The sequence below is a fragment of the Erinaceus europaeus genome, chromosome 8 (genome assembly GCF_950295315.1).
Source record: "Erinaceus europaeus chromosome 8, mEriEur2.1, whole genome shotgun sequence".
Lineage (NCBI taxonomy): Eukaryota > Metazoa > Chordata > Mammalia > Eulipotyphla > Erinaceidae > Erinaceus > Erinaceus europaeus.
This window is the reverse complement of record NC_080169.1, coordinates 60,471,277-60,495,596: the sequence shown is the minus strand read 5'-3', so window position 1 is coordinate 60,495,596 and position 24,320 is coordinate 60,471,277. Positions and strand designations below refer to the sequence as shown.

The 24,320-nt window shown below is 40.1% G+C and overlaps 1 protein-coding gene across 2 annotated transcripts in view; it reads right to left on the bottom strand.

Moving 5' to 3' along the window:
- ELAPOR2 (endosome-lysosome associated apoptosis and autophagy regulator family member 2) overlaps positions 1-24,249 on the bottom strand; it is a 222,930-nt gene extending 198,681 nt beyond the window's left edge. The window contains exon 1 of one of the 2 annotated variants that reach the window (XM_060196310.1): positions 24,187-24,249. Coding sequence is in view for 1 of the 2 variants with exons in the window: in XM_007537720.3 (XP_007537782.1) it covers positions 23,859-24,047 (189 nt within the window). In the remaining variant the exon portion in view is untranslated. Of the gene's footprint in view, positions 1-23,858 lie in introns of both variants that reach the window. The other variant, XM_007537720.3, reaches the window with a different exon arrangement.
- Between the last annotated feature and the right edge of the window lie 71 nt (positions 24,250-24,320).

Below are 24,320 nucleotides of genomic sequence, written 5' to 3'. Positions count from 1 at the left end.
CGTCAATCTGGCACTGTAAATGTTAAAACCATTGTCACTAACATGCGTTAACACTCTAAGTAACCTGAGTCTGTTTATAGTCCAAAGTAAAAATGGTTAAAAATCAATATATTTTTTAACTATAATTTGTCTAAAGATCCTGCTACAGGAGGTCACATTAGATGACCTTTTAACAGAATTATAAAGATACTTAAACCAATTATAATTGGATCATCAATTATAGTAAACTTCTAACTTGTTAAAAGTTGTTTTTTTTCACAAGTAATTGACTACAACTATGTCAGAGCCTTCACATGAAGAAGCATCTGCTCATATGGTAAGGTATAAAACTATAAGAAGTTCCTCCATACACAACCTATGTGAATTAACAACATTCACATATTCTTGTACACTTAATTGGTGTATCTTGTCTTGCCACCATAGGCCTGTCTTTGTCAGCCAACAATTTAAAGATGTTTCCCTTTATAACATCACCCATGCCACAGACATCCCTTACTACCCCCAAAGACAAATGGCTGTTCCCCTGGGCATCACATCCACTGACTGCTTCCCTTAGACTTGAGATATGATCCCACCTCTTCATACCAATGGATAAATTCCCCCTTCCTTACCTGGCTACCCTCAGTTCTGGGACCCTTGCTTGTTTTACTTCTTCTGCCCACAGTAGGTCCTATAATTCTTAACAAGCTCATGGCCTTTTTGCAACAACAGATTGATGCCATAAAGATGCAACCTATACAAGCTCACTATCATAGGCTGGACATGGCAGAATATGGAGTTGCTGCAGAGGATTTGCCCCCCTCCATCAGAACATCCACCATGTAGATGGCTGGCTAGCCAATGACGGGTAAAGGGGAAACTAGCACTATCCAGTCAACCTAAGACAGGGTGCCTGCTGCTGCTGGGCAAAAATGACCAGGTGTTCCAATGATGGGTAAGACGGAAGGCTGATCCCCAACCTAAGACAGGCACAGTTCAACCTGCCACAAAATAAAGTTCTACCAAACATCAAGACATGCACCCTTATATATATACAAGGAAGGGGGACATGTGGGGAGCCATATGTGCCCTCAAGGTTGCTATTGGCATGACCATAGAGTCTTTGTTAAAGATAAGTTCCTGCTTCCCTACACCTTGGAGTCTTTGTTAAAAGATAAGTTCTTTTTCCCCATGAATCACCCAGGACCTTCCAGATAACGGCTGATTACCATGACAAATAATATAATAATAATAATAAATAAATAGGAAAGATACACCCCCCAATACGCAGTTGGCTAAGGCACCAAACCTCTTTTTCTATAAAAAAATTCAAATCAGATGCCCTGCTAACCACGAGAAGCAGATTGTTTGTGTTTCTTTCACAGGAATCCCGAAAAAAACAAACAAAAAAAACATCTGGACCCCTGCACACTCTGACATAACCAACTAGATGGCACAACTATAGTGGCACACCCCCCAAAACCCTAGATGTTACCTGACGCGATCTGAAGAACCTGATTCAAAGACTCCAAGGACAGAACTTTTTTACTGCCTGTCTGCCTCTCCTGCTTCTGCCTTGCCTGTCACGTTTTGGTGGTTCCAGCTCACTGTCTACAGAGAAGCAGAATCCCAGAGGCTGACCTTCCTCATGCAGCATTTTACCCCCTGCCATTTCTCCCCCTAGTTGCCCACTTTGGACTGAGACTCTATTGGACTTGCTAGTATACCCTTAGGGCACTTTAGACAATTTTACAGCAGCTTCCTTCCCTTCACATTGCTGGTTTTTCATAGACTGACCCTGAGTAGTTCATAGACTTTACAGACTGTTGCCTTGGCCATTAGATAAAAGGAAAGGGGGAGATGCTGGGAAATTGTGCAGATGCAGTCACATCTGCCATGTTGACCCCTCAGTCTATTGCTAGTTCCCACGAGAGTTGGGACATTCTCGGAGCACCTGTTCCGCCATGTTGTGCCCTCAGGGCATTGTCTATTCCCCACGATATTTGGAGTGCTTTGGTTACTCCTCCCCCTTCCCATTCTCACGAGAGTTATTATCCTACCCTGGAGTGCTATGGTTACTCCTCCCCCTTCCCATTCTCACGAGAGCTATTTCCATAAAAGCCTTTCTTCTTCCACACCTCTCTCTCTTGCCGGCTTCTTCACTTCGGTGTTTAGATGCAGGAAAGGTTACTGCCTGAGGCGGCCATTTTTGCTACCTCCACGCAGCCCAACCTGCTTCTCTCTCACCCAACTCTGAGGTGCCAGCACAAATAAAGATTTGTGTTCCTTCTTCGCTCCAGATCTCCTCTCTCTCTTCTCTGCGGCGCAGCCCGACATCGTACACCTCACCTAGTGCAAGTTTTTAAGTATTTTGCCTTTCTGTATTTCTTTTGCTCTTTTTTATTAGTGTTTTAATAATGATCAACAAGATTGTGGGATAAGAGGGGTATAATTTCATACAATTCCCATCACCAGAGTTCCATATACCTTCCCCTCCACTAGAAGGTTCCCTATTCTTTATCCCCCTGGGATTATGGACCAAAGATTTTTGGGTTTTTTTGCCTCCAAGGTCATTGCTGGGGTTCGGTTCCTGCACAACAAACCACAGCTCCTGGAGATTATTTTTTCCTTTTTGTTCCCTTGTTCTTTATCATTGTTGTTGTCATTATTGTTGCTATTTCTGTCATTATTGTTGGATAGGACAGAGAAGAGAGGAAGACAGAGAGGGAAGAGAAAGATAGACACCTGCAGACCTGCTTCACCACTTGTAAAGGGACACACACACACACACACACACACCCGCCGCAGGTGGGGAGCCAGGAGCTCTAACCAGATCCTTAGACTGGTCCTTGTGCCTCAGACCATGTGCGCCTAAGCCACTGCACTACCACCAGCCCCTGATGAAATATTTTTATGGGGTGCAGAAAGTGGGAGGTCCGGATTCTGTAATTGCTTCTCCACTGGACATAGGCACTGACAAGTTGATCCATTCCCCCAGCCTGTTTCTATGTTTCACAACTAGGGCAGTGATCTGGTGAGGTAAGGATCCAGGATACATTGGTGAGGTATAGGGAACTCAGGTTGAAAGTTCCACCTATAAATTAGATCATCCAGAATTTATCCTTCTAATTTTGGATAATCTCACATAACAAGATTCCCCCAAATTCAATCCAGTATGAGACAAAGAAGAAAACTACCACCTTCAAAAGCTGAATGATATTCCATTTTATATATACCACAATTTTCTTAGCCTGACATCTGTTGTTGGGCATCTGGGTTGCTTCCAAATATGAGCTATTACAAATTCTGTTGCTATAAACATGGGTGTACATAGATCCCTTTGGATAAATCCTCAGAAGATAAATTGCTGGATCATGAATGGTAAAAATAGAATCACCCATGAAAAATAGGTTCAAGGCAAAGAAAGGGACAAAAGCAAAACCTGGAGTAATAGCATTTGCATGATGGTGAAAAGGGACATAAACTGGATCTGAGAGTGTTTTGTACACAACCAACATAGGAAGATGAGAAATTGTACCCATGTGTCAACAGTTGTACTGTAAACCATCAGAACCCCCCAACAAAATAAAAAAGAGAAAAGTTGTTTAAAAAGTAGCTCACTGAAGAAATAAGAATATAAGACTAAGCGATAAAAAACATTTTTTTTCAGTATCTCAGAAAGTAGCAAAGGAACAGTCTTGAAATGCGGTCACATGTCACAGAGAAATGGAGGGATGTGGAGGGTTAAAGAAATCAGTGGGAATTAGATGATTATTAAACATAACATGAAATTTAGGAATATGACCAGGACATGAAAATCCAGGCTAATATGAGCTAAAAAGAGAAGAGAAAATTGAAGAAAAAAGTCAAGAGTTTGGTTTTGTTTGTTGTTGTTTTAAATGTTTGCTTGTTTATTTATTTGCTTATGGTGTAGGAAGAGAACCAAAGCATCATTCCAGAACATATGATGCCAAAGATTGAACTCTGAACCTCAATTTTTTTCAAGTTCAGCAGTCTAGACACTTAGCTGGCTCATGGACTGTGAGTCTGACTTTAAAGAGAAAGTCAGTAAAGAGAGGTGAAGATAGAGCTGAGCAGTAGGACTAACTAACCTTTATCTGCATCATTTATAAAGAATGCAGACTCCCTGCTGTGAAGCTAAAGAAGTCATTCATTCTTCAGGTCCTCTTAAATACCTTTTGTTGCAGAAGAAATAAACCCAAATGAGGAATGTTAGTCTCAGAATTATTCATATCAGTACCATCGGTTTCTCTGGAACAAAACAAAACAAAATGGAAGGAAGGAATGGAGGAAAGAAAAAAGGAAAGAGGAAGAAAGAAAGAAAGAAAGAAAACTGAGGTCCCCCAAATCTGCCAAAAAACAAATAATAATTGTTACTTGGTTCTAAATGCAACTATGTGAGCCAACTTAATGTCATCATCAAGAACTAAAAAGGAAATCAAAGAAAATAAAAATAAATCTAGCTACCTAGATGGAAATATAATTTCAACTAATAGTAAATATACTTAACTGCTCTTCCAAATAAACACAAATACTGCCTTTATCCAGAGAGTTTACAAACTGTATTCATCATCACTAACTAAAAAGAATTTTCATGGATGTCTCTGAATGAGTGGTGGGAGGTCTACTATTCTCACTTGCCTTTGTGAAAAACTTATTCATTAACTGTTAAGTGCATAATCTCTAAGCACATGGGCAGGTAAATGGACATAGTTTCAACAAGTATATTTAGCTGACTACATAAATGATTAGCTCTCCAAAGGTCAGGATATATCTGAAATAGCACTAAGTACTAAGAGAACCAGAAAACTAAATTACCTCCCGGAATTCTAAGATGCCCTTAATACTTCTATTTCATTTTCAGCAATTGCTGCTGAACTTTTTTTTTTTTTCATTTATAAAAAGGAAACACTGACAAAACCATAGGATAAGAGGGTCCTACCACCAGAACTCCGTATCCCATCCCCTCCCCTGATAGCTTTCCTATTCTTTAACCCTCTGGGAGCATGGACCCAAGGTCATTGTGGGATGCAGAAGGTGGAAGGTCTGGCTTCTGTTATTGCTTCCCCACTTAACATGGGCATTGACAGATTGATCCATACTCCCAGCCTGCCTCTTTCTTTCCCTAGTGAGACATGGTTCTGGGGAATCAGAGCTCCAGGACACATTGGTGGGGTTGTCTGTCCAGGGAAGTCTGGTTGGCATCAAAGTCCCATGAGATAGGGCACATGTTTACATGTATCCATAAATTAGGGAAAAATATATACTTGAAAGGAAAATTACACAATAGTTTGCAGTGAGTCAGTATGAGGTCCATAATGAAACAGTGTCTACTTAGACTTAGATAATCTCCTCACCTATTTCCTATTACAGTTCTCTCACTCACTCCAAAGCTATCCTTATCAAAGCAAGGAAAAGCTGAATAAGGGCAAGAGACTGGCATACTTTAACGATGACCTTTAGTCACTATCAGGCCACCCCATCAGACAGGGCCCTAATCGGGGAGTCCTGAGATTCCCAAACAGACATGATGGGCCTAGACCTCAAATAAATTCCTCTCTCCATTGTTATTGGTCATCTCTATCAGGAACAACAAAACAGACCCCTTTGTGGGCTCCCAAAGGACCTTGTCCTCAACTTGGGTCAACAATGGTAGAGAATGTTCCATCCTCCAAAGGGAGGCTGGACAACATACTCTATGCTACACCTGAAGAAGATGGGTCGATATTGGGGCTCCATGGAATGTTCCTACTGATGACCACAGAATGTGAACTCAGATCTACAGGGATGTAGAGGCTCCTAAACTGAATATGGTCCCAGATCACATCAAATCGATGGGGTTTACAGTCAACAGTATTTATACCTCTTTCCCATATTAGGGAGCTAATAATCTCCTCCCTGATCCAGCTTTTTGGTCCTTTTTCCAGCCCTGACATCATCTCCCCAGACAATAAATTGGATCCACCTGCATATCAAATTTCAGGCTCAGGGAAAAGAAAAACTAGTATAGCCACAGGCCCTTTGGAATATAACTAAAATATGCCTACTAGCTATCTACAAAACAGAGATCCCCCAACTCTTCATCTGCACTACTCCAGCCTTTAGGTTCATGATTAGTCAACAACTTGTTTGGCTTTATATGTTAACTTTCTTTTCAGCCACCAGGTTCCAGCTGCTGAATTTTATAAACAACCTATTTGAAATACTCACTGATGATTTCTTGACGTTCACAGATTACATTACCATACTGGAGTTCAAGAATATCAAGAGTTATTATTAGAAGTATAATATGTTAAAAATAGAGAGACATATGGGAAATGCCCATGCAATGGAATGCTACACAGCAACAAAATCGGACAACTACAATGAGATTCCACCTCACACTTGTAAAAATGGTCTATGTTAACAAAATAAGAAAAACAATATAATGGTGAAGGTGGGGAAAAAAGAAGAACTATGTTACATTGTTGGTGGGAATGCAAACTGGTGCAGCCCCTATGGGAAATAGTAGAGAGAATTCTTAAAAATGAAAATACCAGCCAAGGCAGTGGTATACCTGGTTAAGCACACATAGTATACATAGTGCAAGGATCTAGGTTTGAGCCTCTGGTTCCCTACTTTCAGGGGAGGACACTTCACAAACAGCAGAGCAAGTCTGAAAGTGTCTGCCTTTCTCCCCCTCCATCTCCCTCCTCCTCTCTCAATTTCTCTCCTATCATATAAAATATTGAAAAATGTGGCTGCCAAGAATAGTGCATTTGTAGAGCTGGCACTGAGTCCCATGGATAACCCCAGAGTCAAAAAGTTAATTAACTAATTAATTAATAATTTAAGAAGTAAAATACCTTGTCTAGCAATACCGCTTATTGGAATATACCTTAATGGCATGAAAATATTAATTCAAAGAGACATATTCATAGCTCCACTATGCACAATAGCCAAGGAATGAAAGCAACCACTGACTAGATAAAGATAATATTACAGGGGATATTTATTTAATGGAAAACTCCTCTGCAATTAAAAAGAGATCACTCAGGGCAAAAATAGAGCTGATTATGCTAAGTGAGATATGTAAAGAGGTGAAAGATAAGTTTTACTCACTTGTAGAATATATATATAACTAAAGCAAGCAGATTTAAAAAAGGGGGGAGCCAAATTATCTCTTAGACTTTGTGAGAACTACTATGGTTATGGGTTGGAAGCAAACAGATTTTAGTGGAGGATGCACACAAACACACCTACACACATGTGAAACTTTAACCCTCAAAACAAAATTTTGCAAATTATTGTTAACTCACTAATAATAAAAATTACCCCAAAAGGGCTGCCACCAAAAGATCACAAAGAGATGAAAAATCACCTGGAGTCGTACCACATTACAACTGGAAATTCTGGAAAAAACTCTGAGTCACAGTTGGTTCTGGCACACGTGAAAAAGGTTAAGGGAGGAAACTCTCAAGACAAAAAAAAAAAAAAAAAAACCTGATCCAACAATCACCATCATCTTGGTAGCTATACAACAGAGCACAGAGTCAGCCCTAAGAAGGCAGGGAATTTATCAGGGAATAGCCTGGCTGAAAACTAAAACTCTGCAGTCTGTCCAGGCTGTGGTAGCATGCTTCCAAAAGCCAGAGTACAAACTGAAATAAGGCAGCAAGAGCGTATTTTGTCACCACAGCACTAAATCTGCTCAGGGATATATGGTAGAATCCCCCAAAACACACACACACACACACCCAGGGATATATGGTAGAATCCCCCAACACACACACATATACACACGATATATAAACAAAATTGACACACACACAAACATCCATGATATATAAACAAAATAGCCATAGCGCCACCTGTTGGCTGAACAATGAAAACTACACTCAATGTGCGAACTTGAAAACAACCAAATCTTTCAAGCCCCTGGTCCCTCCCTGCAAGGGGAAAGCTTCACAGTGAATGAGAATGTCTCTCTTCTTCCTCTCTACTTACCTCTCCCTCTCAATTTCTCTGTCTGTATCCAATAAATAAATAAAACTTTAAAAAGGAAAAAGAACCAAATCATGGAAAACATACAAATGATCCAAACACATAAAGATCTGAAAAAGTGTCATAAATATAATTCAAAAACTCATTATGAAGGCAGTTGATGAATCTAAACTTAACATTCAGGTACAAACTCAAGAACTCAGAGATCATTTCACCAAAGAGTTACAAAATGCACAAAGATTAACTTTGAACAGGGCTACATGACATGAAGGACATTTTAGGGAGTTAGAGCTTACCTAAAAGGACTAGTAAGTAGAATAAATCAGCTTGAAAAGAATATCAGGGTTACAAGATAAAACTACCACACTCTGAGTTCAAAGCAGTTGGTGAGAAAGGGCTTATGAAAAATGAAGCAATTCTCTGTGGAGTAGCATACTCCAGCAGAAAAATGAATGTGAGATTTACTGGGATACATGAGGACGAAGAGAGAGAGCAAAAGAGGAGTGGAAACCATATTCAAAGAAATATTTCCAGAAGGAATTAGGCTGTACAGCATCTAGTAGAGCGCAAATATTTCAGTGTGCAAGGACCCCAGTTCAAGTCTCCAATCCCCACCTTCAAGGGGGGAGCTTCACAAGAGGTAAAGCAATACTGCAGGAGTCCTTCTCTCTCTCTCTCTCTTTCTCCTTGTCCCCTTTCCCTCTCAAATTCTCTGTCTCTATGCAAAATAAATAAAATTAAAAATAGAAAGATAAATCATAGCAGATTTTTTTCCATACCTGGGTAACTTTCAAAACATAGACATCCAGGAAGCTGAACAAACGTCCAAGTTCCTGAATCCAAAACAGTCCACACCAAAAGCACATCATAGCAAAACTATTCAAAAGCAAAGAGAAAAAAAGAATATTGCAGGTTGCTAGGGAAAGAAAAAATCTGACATACAGAGGTAAAACCATCAGGCCTTTATCAGATATCTCATAGCAAACCCTAGAGCTAAGAAGAGAGTGGAATGAAATATTTCAAGTATTCAAAGAATTGCTGATCACAAATACTCTATTTTGACAAATTATCCTTCAAGTGTGAGGAAGAACTAAAAATCTTCTCAAAACATGCAGAAGCTAAAAGAATTCACCACCACCAAAACTGCCTTGCAAGAGTCACTGAAAGGAGTACCACATGAAAAAAAAAGCACAAGAGTCCCAACTCTAAATGAGTTAATCACTGGCAAAATAGAACAAGAACATAACAACAAGAGAAAACAGAGACATAGGAAATGGGAGGCCAGAATAGACTGAACCATATGATTAAATGTTGGTGAACTAAGGCCAACTTAAAAAAAGACTATTGTGTGGTCCGGGATGTGGCGCAGTAGTAAAGCTTTGGACTCTCAAGCATGAGGTCCTGAGTTCGATCCCCAGCAGCACACATGCAAGAATGATATCTGGTTCTTTCTCTCTCCTCCTATCTTTCTCATAAATAAATAAAATCTTTAAAAAAAAAAAAAAAGACTGTTGTATATATTGTAAATTAGGCATAATGCTCATGATGACCCAATGACATTCTTCAAGGAAATTAAATTTTTGTGGAACCACAAAAGAACCACGAATTGCCAAAGCACTTCTGAGAGAAAAAAATTAATAAATAAATAAACAGAAGTATCAAGCTCCCCCAACTTCAGTTTATACTACAAAGCAATAGTAATTAAAACAGTATGGTACTGGAATAAAAATGGACACTCGGATTCAAGGGAACAGAACTGGGATATGAGCCCACATATATACAGTCACTTAATATAAGACCAAAAATATGAGCCCAAAACTACTCAATGGGTAAAAGAAGATTTTCTCCAGAAATGGGAAAACTGAACAGCCACACGTAGAAAGGTAGAGTAGGACACCACTTAAACCCTGAAGCAAAATAAGAACAAAATGGATCTTAAAGACCTGGATATTAGACCAGAAACTCTAAAATCTCTATCTCTGCCTTACTTTCAATAAACTTGAAAGAATAGTGTTAGGTGGGATGAATCAGGAAGACAAGAATGACTATCAGATGAAATTAGGAGACAGACACAAGAAGAGAAAGCACAAAAGAAAACTTGGACCAGGAGTGGTGTACTACACCAAAGCAAAGGACTCTGGGAAGAAAATGCAAGGGAGAGGCCTGAGGGTAGGGAGACTTTGGGGTCCTAAACTGGGGATGAGAATATTTCACAGAGATGGGAAATTACACTCATGTGTCAATAACTGTACTATAAACTATTAACCCCCAGTAAAATAGGAAAGAAAAATAAGTAACTTTAACTCTGGATAGGTTAAAATAAATAAATTGCTCCCAAAAAGTCAAAATGGAACAAACTAGTGATACACACTGAATTGTAAAGCAATCTCAAAATCATTATGCTAAGTGAAAAAAAAAAAGCCAGGTCAAAATAAAAGTCTTATGATTCCATTTACATAAAAGCTTAGGGTCAGGAGAGATACCCCAGAGTTACAGCACTGAATTTGAATGTTTCAGATACAATCCTTGGCACTGCCAATCCAGAGCTGATAGGCGCTTTGGTCACTGTCTCTTATAAATATAAATGAATCTGTTTTTCAAAATTAAATTCTAGAAAATGCTAAGTGAATCTATAGAAATAGAAAGTAGATCAGGGAGTGTCTGGGGATAAGTTAGAGAAAACTTTGGGGGTATTCAAAATTGTTGGTATGCTTCTAGTTCTGCTTCTGGGATCCCTTCTGTTACATTGCTTGACATTGTGGTCTATTTACATAGTCATTCTGTTACATTGGCTTGGTCTCACTCCCCCTGCCTCCGGGAGATTTTGGTTTAGTCCTTGCCTTTTCACGCTTCTCTCTTCTGCCCGCCCCCTATCCTTCGTACTTCCTTGGTTCCTGACGCTGCCACCGGAGGAGAGAGAGGCAGGACAGAATTGTGTGGTAATTAGATTAGATTAGTTTTTTGAACCGTTTGCTTGTGAATAAAGAAATATTGCTTCTCCGCTCAGCCATATGTCCCTGGTCGTCTGTCTCCTACTGCGAAGCTAGCCCGGCATACTGGAGCCCTGAACTTTGACTGACACAAAATGGCTTGGTGAGGGTCAAAATTAATCAAATTATATATTTAAATACACGCAGCTTAGTGTATACACTTCAATTAACCTTCCCGTCAATAAAGTATTTTTTAAGATTAATTTAATTATTTAACCTTTGCATGAAATATCTAAATGATACTTTTAGGTAATATCTTTTGCATATAAACAATGAGTAATCTAATAGATGATTTTTTTTTGTTGTTATGGAACAAGACCCTTCCACATGTTTGGTTTCACAGCTTGAAGGCCACTTTGTCATTCAGATAGAGACAGAAACAGCAGGAGACACCACTGCACAAAAATGTTCTCTGTTACCATTGTACCTCCCATGTGGTGCTGGGGGCTCAATCCTGAGTTGTGCATATTGCAATACAGACACCCTTCCTAGTGGGTGATGTCTCCAGCTCATAAAGTATTGCTTTTATTTTTCTTTTTGATTATTTGTTTATCCTTATTTACTGTTCTTTTTATTAGTTACTTTGACAGAGCACAACAAAGCTCCAGCTTTCAGTGGTGTGAAGGACTGAATCTTTAGTGCCTCAGGAATGAAAATCTTTTGCATAACCACTGTTATCTTCCCCACCCTAAATTGCTTTTCAATGGGTTGATAGTCTAAAACACTTAGAAAAATGGCCATAAGACTATGTCTTTAGAGAATAAGAAGAGACCAAAAAGCCCTAAAGGTCTGTGACTCAATAGGCATCTTTCCCTACTTCCTGACTTTATGAACTCTGGGTAAACCTTTTCAAAATCAGAGCATTGCTTTAAATAGTAAAAGTAGCAGGACATGGACTAGATACTAAGACCAAAGTGATTACACTGGAAACCTTCCAGATCAGCACCAATTCCTTTAACTAATAACCTGAAGGTATATTTGTTCTAATAGTCAAGAATCTGCCTAGTTATGTCATCTGTCAGCTTGTACTTCTGCATCTTGCCACACAGAATACTCTGAATGACTTATTGAACATCAAAAATTACATTTATTGGGCGTCAGGTTAAGCGCAAGTGGTGCAAAACTCAAAGACCCGCATAAGGATCCCGGCTCAAGCCCTGGCTCCCCACCTGCAGGGGGTCGCTTCACAAGTGGTGAAGCAGGTCTGCAGGTGTCTCTCTTTTTCTCTCCCCTCTCTGTCTTCCCCTCCTCTCTCCATTCTCTCTGTCCGATCCAACAACGACAACAACAACAATAACTACAACCATAAAACAACAAGGGCAACAAAAGGGAATAAATAAATAAATATTTTTAAAAGTTATGGTGATAACACCCTGGACATCCCCATCTCATCTGATACTGCTGATCTACTGGTCATCTACCCTTGGGACTGTTACTATGTTTTGTTGGTGGTATTGTTGTTTGTTTTGTTTTGTTATTTTTAATTTTTACTGGAGCACTGCTCAACTCTAGCTTATAGTGGTATGGGGACTTGAACCTGAGACCTTGGAGTCTCAGGCAGGAAAGTCTCTTTGCATAACCATTATGCTATCTCCCCCACTCCCCCCTTAGACCTTTAGACAGCATCTTCCTTACATTCTACTGACTGTGCCTTTTCAGTTTCATTCTCAATCACTTTGTGCTCTGTTTGATTCCTAAATACTAGTGTTCCCAGAGTCCTCTCTTCAATACACTATTCTGTTATGTACTCAAAGCCTAATTAACTTCATCAGCACCAATAGCTTCAATTACTGCTTATGTGCTCATGGCTCCTAAACTATCTCATAGCCAGACTTTCTTCCATTCATCCAACAGTCTTGAGCAAAGCAATGTAAAATGTTTGGCTCTCCTATGGGTGCGTTAAACTCAGGGAGACAATAAAGAAATTATCTTCTTTTTCCAGCTGCTGCTTCCTCCTCCTAAATTTTCAATATCAGTGAAAAGCAGGCATCTATCTAGTAACCCAAGGTGAAAAACCTAGAAGTTGTGTTGGAATGAAATTGATTACTCAGTTTTCAAATCTATCTCCTCTCTCCCTCCTTCTCTCCTCAATTCGCTCTCCTCCATCCATTTTTTCCTTGCTTAATTCTAACCTTTTTATCCCCATTAGAAAGCAACAGTTCCCTGATCTTCCTGCCTTCAAACTTTCTTACCTTCCTCCCATTACAAACAGAACACTATTTGCAACCTGTTGTCAACAGTTCCACATAGCTTTCCTCAGAAAATGATCAGTTTCTGCCTTCATAATTTAGACAACTCTTGTCACTCCCACTCATGTACCTTCACAAAAACTCTTATCTGGTCATAAAATGTGATTCCTCTGTGCAGCTATACAACTATTTTCCTTGACTGAGATATGCTGGCCACTGTGTAGCTTGTAAAGCACTTCTAGAAATCTTTCAAGACAGCTCAAACAGTACTATCTCCAGGACTCCTTAGTTTGATTGGTTGCTATTCTGTTTTTCTAATAACTTTGGTTTAAACACTTATCACAATGCTTCCCCTATCTGCAGGGTAACTATAGACTTACATACTATTTGCTTTCCTTTGAAAAATTGCATGATATGAACTCATTAAATAAGGATATAAATTGTCACTGGAAAAAGTGGTAACAAAGAATAAAGTAGAGATAGAGAGATGTTTCACCAAGTAGAATGACTCCTGCCATTCACACAGCCCAGGTTCAAGTCCTAGAACCATTTGGGAGATGCTATTTCTCCAGGGTTGTGGTGTCTGTCTCTCTTGTTCTCTCTTCCCCCTTCCTCCTTTCTCCCTTTTTCCTCCTTTTCTCCCTTTTTCATTCTCTCTTCCTCTCTAGCTATATAAAAAAGAAGCCTGAAACAATAAAATCATGCATGCACAAAGTCCTAGCACTACAGAGAGAGAGAATTAAAGAAAAAATAATAAAGTATAACTGCCTTAAAATTTTAAAAACTTGGGGCTGGGTGGAGATCCACCTGGTTGAGTACATATGTTACAATGCACAAGGACTCAGGTTCAAGCCCCCTGTCCTCACTTCAAGGGGAAAGCTTTGCAAGTGGTGAAGCAGTGCTGCAAGTGTCTTTCTCTCTCTTCCTCTCTGTCTCCTCCTACCCTCTCAATTTCTGGCTTCCCTATCCAATAAACAAAGATAATTTAAAATATTTTTTTATTTAAAAAACTTAATAGCCAAAGAGTGAAAGGAGCCTAAATGTCCAACAACAAGATGACTGACTAAAGAAGCTATTTCCATGGAACACTACTCTACAGTCAAAAAGATATTGCGTCCTTTGGGACAAAATGGGTGGAACTGGAGGTGATTATGCTTAGCAAAATAAGTAAAAAGATGAAAGACAACCACCTGGTGGTTTCACTCATCTTTGGAATCTAGAGATCTGATATAAAAAACCCAGAAGCAAGCAGTTTCTTTTTTTTTCTAATTTATTTATTTATTCTCTTTTGTTGCCCTTGTTGCATTATTGATGTCATTGTTGTTTGGATAGGACAGAGAGAAATGGAAAGAGGAGGGGAAGACAGAGAGAGGGAGAGAAAGATAAGACACCTGCAGACCTGCTTCACCGCTTGTGAAGCGACTCCTCTACTGGTGGGGAGCAGGGGGCTCAAACCAGATCCTTGTACTGGTCCTTGAGCTTTGCGCAACCTGCGCTTAACCTGCTGTGCTACCGCCCGATTCCTTTTTACTTTTTATTTATTTTTTTTCTTTTTTATTTAAGAAAGGATTAATTAACAAAACCATAGGGTAAGAGGGGTACCTTTTTATTTTTTTTTATTTTTATTTATTTTCCCTTTTGTTGCCCTTGTTGTTTTTATTGTTATTATTGTTGTTACTGGTGTCATCATTGTTGAATAGGACAGAGAGAAATGGAGAGAGGAGGGGAAGACAGAGATGGGGAGAGAAAGATAGACACCTACAGACTTGCTTCATAGCCTGTGAAGTGACTCCCCTGTAGGTGGGGAGCCAAGAGCTCAAATGGAATCCTTATACTTGTCCTTGTGCTTTGTGCCACGTGTGCTTAACCCGCTGCTCTACCACCAGACTCCCTCAAGCAAACTGTTTCTAAACCTTGTGAGAACTATAGTTTTTATCTTTGGGAAATTAGGGTGGTGAGGATACAGCACACTGGTAATAGATGTGGTATGGAACTATACATGTAGTTTTAACATCTTACAACCTATTAATCACAAATAAAAATTAAGTTAATATATATAAATATATAAACAACATTTTCATGAAGTAGCACACAAAAATCTTAGTGACAAAAAAAAGTGATTAAAGAAATGTAAATTACAATTACATAAGACAACATTTTCTCCCCCCCCCTTTTTTTTTCTTTATTTGATAGGACAGAAATTATGGGTGGAGGAGATACAGAAGAAAGACAGAGAGACACCTGCAGTACTTACTTCACTGTTCATGAAGCTTCCCCCCTGAAGGTTGGGAGTGGGTGCGGAAACCCAAATCCTTGTACATGGTAATGTGTACACTTAAACCAGGTGCACCACCACCCAGCCCCCAAAGTTTTGGCTTTGTTTGTTAGTTCCTTTACCAAAGCTGGCTATCTCTGGCTTCAGGTGGAAGTGGAGTGTGAACTTCAACCTCTGGTGCCTCTGGCAGGCAGGCCTTTCTGCATAGCCACTACGCTACATAACCAGTTCTAACACTGTCTACCTTCAAATTAGCAACAATAAATAACAATTTTCAGGGTTGGCCTGGCTTATGTTCCTAACCTAAGGCTTCTGACACAAGTCATCAGTTTTCAATAGTCAGAAATTCATACATCATTTTCTGAGTACAAAAAAAAAAAACATTTTAAACAAAGTAAGTGTACCAAATAAAATTTACTCACTCATTTAACAACCATTTATTAAGCATTTACTATGTGCTGTGCATGGCTTGAGTTATCATTTACACAATAGTTTTGTTTTGCTTTTTAAAGAAAAAAATTAGTCTTTTATAGAGTTTAAAATTGGGGGATCATAAAAAGTAATTAAAATATATATTATGTGGGTTGAGAAAGAGTTCACCCAATAGAATGCACACTTTACCATGAAGAAGGACCTGGATTTTTAGCACCCAGTAACACACAGGAGCACCATATACTGGCACTGAGGGAAGTTCCATGGAAGGTGAAGCCATTCTGTATTATCTCTCCTCTTCCTCCCCCTCCTTCTCTCTCTCTCTCTCTCTCTCTCTCTCTCTTTTGCTCTCTTCCCATCTCACTCACCCTTCTTCCCCCTCCCTCCTTCTATGTCTCTAACTAAAATTAAGGAAAAAAATGTTCACCTGGGTTAGGGGGATTGTCTACACACGACACCCAGGCAGGAAAAAAAAAAAAATCAATAAAATAGACATTATGATGGATGCCAGAACATCCTAAGAAGACAAGTTAAAGAATGGCAAAAAGAGAGGAAGTTAAATTTTTTATAATTTTTATTATCTGTATTTTGTTTGCTAGAAACAGCCAGAAATCAAGAGAGAATGAGATGATAGAGAAGGAGAGTGGCAGAGAGACACCTGCAATACTGGCAAAGTTTTCTCCCTGCAGGTGGGGACCAGGGACTTGAACCCAGGTCCTTGCACACTGCAATGTGTGCGCTCAACCAGGTGCACCACCACCTGGCCCCCAAGAGGAAGTTAAAATTTTAAACAGATATCGTGAAGGTGACAACTGAGTGAAAACCTGAGGAATATGATGGAGAAAGTAAAGCAAATGCCTAAGAGAAGAGAATTCCAGGCAGAAAAGGGGGTTAATGCAGACACCCTGAGAAAGGAACCTGTCATAGACCCTTTAGTGAGAAAACCAGAGAAGCTAAAGCAGAATGAATAAAAGGGAGAGTAATAAGAGATGACATGAGCAGTATAACAGAAGTCAGGTCATATTGAGTCTTGCAAATCACCATAACATAATGTTTCTGAATGAACCCTAGAAGATTTGTGAGTATGAAAATAGCAGTGTTTGACATATTTTAATGTGGATTTTGTTGTTGTTTTACTTCTTTGTAGAGATCAAGATGGAAAGTCATGAGATAGGTCACTGGTAGGGTATGTCCCTTACCATGGGTAAGGCCAAGGATTGGGAGTGCCACATGGATGAAAAGATATTTATCACTGTTTGTTAAATACCATGTTTGAATTTCTGCCTTCACTGAGTGTCTCATCTATTGGAGAGGATTGGTAATTCAGTCTTTGGTAAAGTACATGATGCCTTTGTGTGACAGAACATGATTCTACCAATACCACCCCCAGGCTTATAAATTTTGGGAGGAAAGGGTACTACTTCCCCTGGAACATAACATAGACTGGTGGCCAGGCAAAATGCTGAGCATACTGAACAATAAGTGGATTCTAGGATTCTAGTTGTTACCTGACCCCAGAGTTTGTGCCCTTGTTGTAACTGGGCATAACTCACCCATTCGTATAGTGAATACAGTTATGAGTGCAAAATAACTGTAGGACAGTTTATGCATACCCAAGAGTTAACAATGGGCTGTCAGTAGAATTCAGAGAAAACATTCTTTGTCTAGTAATCCTAGAAAGACTTGATTTAGATCAGGAGGTTTTTCTGTCTGAGATGTTTCTTCACCACTACTGACCACTACTCACCACTTTCTTCCAATAAAATCTGACCATCCTTAAGATCTCAGCCTTAAATTCTTGTTCTCAGTAATCACTTCATGTCAGATGAGGATGGCAATATGTTCCCACAGCACAGAGCAACTGTAATTCCGTGGTGTGTACCGTTTCGATTCTGTTCCCGCAAGATTATAAACCTCTTTGTGGGCAAAGACCATAACTTTTGCTCATCATTTTATTGCCAGTACCTTATACATAAGTACACAATAAATTTGTGTTCAAGATTTAAAGATTATCTAGAACACAGATTGAGAAATGCCAAACGAGATGAGAATTAGCTATGGCTTAAACAGGGGGAAGGAAAAGGCAACAAAAATTTGACTGTTTTCTGACAAAAGGGAATTATTATAAGATCCAGGACACTAGTGAAGAATGCACAGTGATAGAAAAATGCTACACTGGGATCTGCTATTTTCACCCCTTATGCTAAAATATGACACTTCACAGATCTGTCAACTCTTAGTTTTACATTGTAAATATTGATGGTGTGAATACTTGCTCACATTTGCCTAAATATGACAACTGAAATGGAAAATTCACCTCCACAAGCTAACAGGAAAAGCTAGTAACTATGCAAAAACAGAGGCTGAGTCCTACTTTCTTCAGTGACACTGTGACTTTAGAAATGACACCCTCGGGGGTCGGGCGGTGGCGCAGCAGGTTAAGCGCAGGTGGCTCAAAGCACAAGGACCGGCATAAGGATCCCGGTTCGAGCCCCCGGCTCCCCACCTGCAGGGGAGTCGCTTCACAGGCGGTGAAGCAGGTCTGCAGGTGTCTATCTTTCTCTCCCCCTCTCTCTCTGTCTTCCTCTCCTCTCTCCATTTCTCTCTGTCCTATCCAACAACAAAGCAATGTCAACAATGGCAATAATAACCGCAACGAGGCTGCAACAACTAGCGCAACAAAAGGGGGGGAAAATGGCCTCCAGGAGCGGTGGATTCATGGTGCAGGCACCGAGCCCAGCAATAACCCTGGAGGAGAAAAAAAAAAAAAGAAATGACACCCTCATCCAAAGTCTATGACCTTCAGAGACTTAAAAGAAAGAACAACCATTCCCCTCAAAGTCTGAAACAGCAGACATGATCATTTACAATTCTGATTTATGTAGACTTGGAGGGTCCAATGCCTTACAAAACCTAGAAAGAACATACTATTAAAAACTACTCTATCACCATTTTCTCACTTTCCAAGTAATATTCTACCCATTCCCTATGGAGCAGGAACCACTCTAGTACTGAGCATGAGTACCAGTTGTCAAAATGAGTCTTTCCTTTTCAGTTCTCATCTCAATTTCTTTGGGTATTTCATACCACATTCACTTCTTTCTTCTTCAAAGACTTTTTGTTCCTCTTTTCATAACTCTGTATCCTCACATTTCTCTTATAGAAGCCATTACTTATATGTCTTCTTTATGTCTTCCCCCTTTAATGTTGGATAAAACCCCAAATCTATCTTTCATCCCTTGTTCCCATGCCCTGGAGCTCTTTATATATTTTGGTGATTAGTTTCTTGTCTGATGTCTGGCATGTGAAGATCTTCTCCCATTCTGTGAGGGGTCTCTCTGTTTGGCTACCTTCCCTGGATTGAAGACCCCACCAATGTGTCCTGGAGCTCAGATTCCCCAGAGACACACCTTACTAGGGAAAGAGAGAAGCAGACTGGGAGTATGGACCGACCAGTCAATGCCCATGTTCAGCGGGGAAGCAATTACAGAAGCCAGACCCTCTACCTTCTGCAACCCTCAACGACCCTGGGTCCATGCTCCCAGAGGGCTAGAGAATGGGAAGGCTATCATGGGAGAGGGTGGGTTATGGGGATTGGGTGGTGGGAATTGTGTGGAGTTGTACCCCTCCTACCTTATGCCTTTGTTCACTAATCCTTTCTTAAATAAAAAATTTAAAAAAAAAAAAAAAAAGGTGAAGGTGGGGCTTGAGTGTTATAAGCTAGACCTGTGGGCTTGGCTATGCTCTCTGCTCAAGGGTGAGTGCCTGTGAGATGTATGAGCTGAGAGGCTTCTCTTTGTACCTCTCTCTCTCTCTCTCTCTCTCTCTCTCTCTCTCTCTCTCTTGGTAGAATGTGAATATTGTCAGTTTTCTTGAGTAAAGTTTAAAATTCCTGAAAATCATACTCTCTCCTCAATTCCTTGTTGAGATTATGCATGACAAACTTTTAATACTAGGAATAGAAATTCAGCCAGTCAATCCCCCCCAATACAGTTTGTTTACATATCTGTCTGTCTAGTTCTTTACCCAATTAAATCATCTTTTAATTTGAAATTTCATACCATCTGACATTCTGCCTCACATAGAGAAAAAGTTCAATTAAGTGTGGAATAAAAAATGCTAATATATGGGAAGGGGAACACAGGACTTTGGTGATGTGGTGTGGAACTACACCCATGTAATTTTGTAGTCTCACAAGCCACTATTAAATCACTAATACAAACAAAAAGTAATAAAGACTGTTGACAAAAAGTAATGATTAAACCAAGATTCAGAGAGAATCACATTATGTAGGGCTTTGGAGCAGGGAACTATGAGTCAAGTTACTTAATATTTCAAATTTAAATGCAGCATACATAATCCACTTAGTTCTGTTTTTTTTTTTTCAGTCTTATTCACTGTCTCAAATACATTTATTCAGCTCCCATCATCTCTTGGTTTCTTTTTTTCCTTCTAGCAAATCCATTATGTCCTATTATTAGTGATTTAAAATTTTCATCAAGTTATTGAATAAACCTATCCTATTAACTTCTGAAATGTCACTGTAAACCCTCCCTGAAATTTCCCAGTCTAGACCTACTAACGAACTTTCACATTTATTTTTCCCTTAGCATATTAATCTTCACTATTTAAATGTCAAATTTGCAAAATAAAGTCATATTGTTTGCTTTTTCTGTATGCTTATTTTTTCAGTTCCCAAATAAATTTTAAAATCTCTCACTATCATCTATTATGGTTCCAATTAATTCTTTTTAATGACTGTATAATACTACATGGTAATGGGCCAACACCATTAAACCTCCAGTTAACAGGCAGTCTCCTCCTTTTTAGCTCTTTGCCAGTGTGAGTAGGGCTAAGTAAACATCCTTATCCATTAGAGATATTGACCTCATCACACCCTCACAATTAACAGGTCAGTTTTTAGTATTATCATTTTACAAGTTAAAAAAAAATAGTGCCAAGAAACCCAAAAGTCTGAGGAATAGTAATCCTATATTTTCTCAGTTTTTTTAATCTCAGTTTTTGTTTTTGTTTTTTTTCCCTTAAAACAACATTTTCTAAAGTCATGTCCTTTATCTTTCATCTGCTGGCACACTGACTTTACCTTTATTTCTATCTCCAAAACTATAGTCTTCCTGTTTGTCCTTGTGCTTCCATCCTGCTGATTTGATCATCCATGGAACATTCCAAAGTATTCATCTTTCTCTCCTTTTTAATTCCACAAACCAAAACTTTGATAGAAATCTTCGTTTTATATGTTTTTACCCAAGTCTGATTCTCTGCCAAAATCTAACTGAAGCTTTTCCTCATACCCAATACTCATTTTGAAAAGATCTTTTTTCCTGAACTCTGGCAATCATAACTAGATTGTTCCTGTGGCAAATGTCTAGATTTCTCACCATTTTCCTTTTGCTGTTTTTCTCTGAAACCAGGCAACAAAAAAAATGAATCTATGTAACTTAAACATGGATACTTTTATAAAAAATAATAATAATGTTAAACAAGAATGGAACCATAACAACTAGACACAAACAAGGGTTAGAGCAAACTGCAATTTTTTTCCAAAGTCTTCTTTAACATTTCACATATTAATAAGAGATGACTTTAGCTTCCAGCCTCAAACTCCCTCACTTTTAAATGCTCTAACTCTCCATCCCAAGAAATTATATTATCCTTTTTGCATGATATTCATCTCTTTTATTATTAGTGATTACCAAAGAGGTACAAATGGGAATAAATACAAAATATTTTGTTTGTTTGTTTTACTTTAACTATGTTTTTGTTCACAAGATTTAAGCCTATATATTGATAGCTATATCTCACAGGAAGTTCCCTGGTTATCCCCCTGCCACAAAAGCATGGAAAACACCTGCCTGCCTTTCATAGCTCTTAAAAATACTGTTGAAGAAAAAACACTAACCAATTTTATAAATAAGTTCAGCTAGTCAGACCAGATGTCAAGGAACAGATTCCATTTGAGAATTTCTAAAAGAACCTCTCCCTCTCAGTTAATCATCTTACAACTGTTTTGTTAGGCATCTGAAAGAATATAAACACCACCATTTCTATATACACAACTAGTCACAAGCAGGCTCATCAGCCTCTTATATATTGTATATTGCAGTTGAGAGAAAACTCAAACTTAAAAATCTCAAGAGACTGTCCCACAGCAATATATAAAGTTAGTGCAACAAGGAGTTGAGAGTAACTGAATGTAGCCTTCATGAGCCTTCTGCCTTCTAGTCTCCCCTTTCAATGCTTCTCTTAGGTTGGTTGCACACTCCTCTGTCCTTTCTAGTATAAATGCATAGCACAAATGCTTCTTTAAAGGACTGCTCTATCTTGGTGACCAAAAATAAAGCACCAGTACTACTAGCCCTGACCTGACTTTTAACCACTTCAGGCAGAATCTTCATCACAAAAATCTAATGTTCGTGAAGCTTAAGACTTTTCATCACTTCAGAAAAGAAATGCACTATGCAAACTGAAACTTGGGGCTGAAGGCAATGTTTAGATTTGACCCTAAAGTACTTGTTCAGTTTAAGGACTTCTAAGAACTAGTTTTCTGTGGACAAGAATGAATGAATTATTTCCAGGTGGTAAGGAAAAGTTGTTGAATACAGAATAAATAGTAATAATAGTGAACGCTGGAAACTAAACACATCTGTCAGTTTCAAGACTACCCTGATTCCCCCAATTACAACACTATCGTGTGCTTGCAAACCTCCCGGGTCTGATTCACTTCGGTCTGTCCTGGAACTTGAGCTGTGTATAAGGAAGCTGAAAACCACGGATGACAGATGGTATCCAAAATCTGGATACCCTATCATTCACATCTAAAGCTTTACACACAAATGAACAGGGTACCCTCTAACCTTTCTTCCCAGAGAGGTTACTGAATAATCTCTCTCTTTCATCTAAATTAAAATGACCCATCACCTGATTCTAAGCAATCTTCCTAAAAACAGTATTCACTCCTCATATCCTCCCCAACATAGTCACTCAAAGTAGGTCAGAAATTTTGCTTCCTTCCTCTCATTGATTTTCATTAAGAGGATGTACTTTCTGGAACACTAAGGAGAAAGATAAACATCCAATGCAAGTACTTAATGACAACCTTCTTTAAATTTTTGTTACATTATGTCCAGTTTCTCTAGAAGCAGGAGAAAAATCTCATCGCCCATAATTTTTCTTCTTGGCTGTAAATTAACAATAATCTAGAACTATAAAATAGAATATATTTCAGCCTGGTGATTACTACCCCCTCCAATAAAGAAAAAAGCATATTCACTGTCATTTCTAATTTTTCTAGATCACCAATTAACCTCATCCCTAACTACAAGAACTCTCTCTTTCCCTCCCGCTCGCTCCCCCTCTCCCCCTTCTCTCCCTTACACATCTTTATTTTGCCAGTAGAGTGCCAACTGACACCACACTGTGGTTTAGCTACAACCCCGACCTCCGGGACCTTTATCAAGAAACTGAGTGCCTGAGAGTCGCAAAAGGGTTTGCAGAGACCCGGGGGTAAGGGTGGTCTGGGGAGAAACTGGGCAAAGCGAAAACACTCCCGTGGCAATATCTGGCTCTATGAAGCCATAAAGAAAAGGTTCTCCAAATCCCAAAGGCAGGGTTTCCCCAGTCTTTTCCCTTTGCTGAAATCCCACCAACCCCCCACCCCCACCCCGTCCCTGCTCCTCACTCCCTGCACTCCAAAGAGGGCGCCGCAAAGTCCTTCAAAGCCCTCAAAACACTCGCGCGGGAACAGCAAAGCATCACCCAAAGACAAGCAAAGCCACACACAGACACACACACTCTCTCTCTCTCTCTATCTTGGCCAGCTGCCCAGAGCGGCCAACTTCATCCTCTGAAACAAACGAAAGCTTCTCTCTTGTGAAGGAAAGGAGGCCACAGCAGAGCAATAAACAGATCACCCTCCCTTTCATTAGCCACCCCCAGACAAATCTAGGTGAATGAGCAGGTGCGGCTCACCTCCTGGCAAGGAGGAAGCAGGCGGCTGGAGGAAGAGGGCAGGTCCCCAGCCCAGGCCACCTGGCTGCCGGCGAGCGCCCAGCAACAAATCCAGGCGGGGCTCCAAGGAACCGAGAGTCCGCAGCGGGGAGCCCCCGCCAGCCGCGCCCGGCCCCTCCCCCGCGTCGACCCCGGGGCGCGGAGCCACATCTCCGCCTGTCCCGCTGCGGTCGGCCGGCCGCAGGCAGCCTCTGCAGGGAAAGCGCGCACTGGCTCCGGGCCGCGAGGATTGAGCGCTCCGCTCTCCGCTCCCTCGCTCCCAGCCCGCTGACAGCTCTGCTGTGCTCACCGCCCGGGCAGCCAGAGACGATGCTCCCGTCACGCCGGAGGGAGGGACACCCCGGCGCGGGCGCCGCGCGGCGCGGGGGCGGGACGCGGGGCGGGGACGCGGGAGTCTGGGAGCAGGTGGCTGGAGTGTGGGCC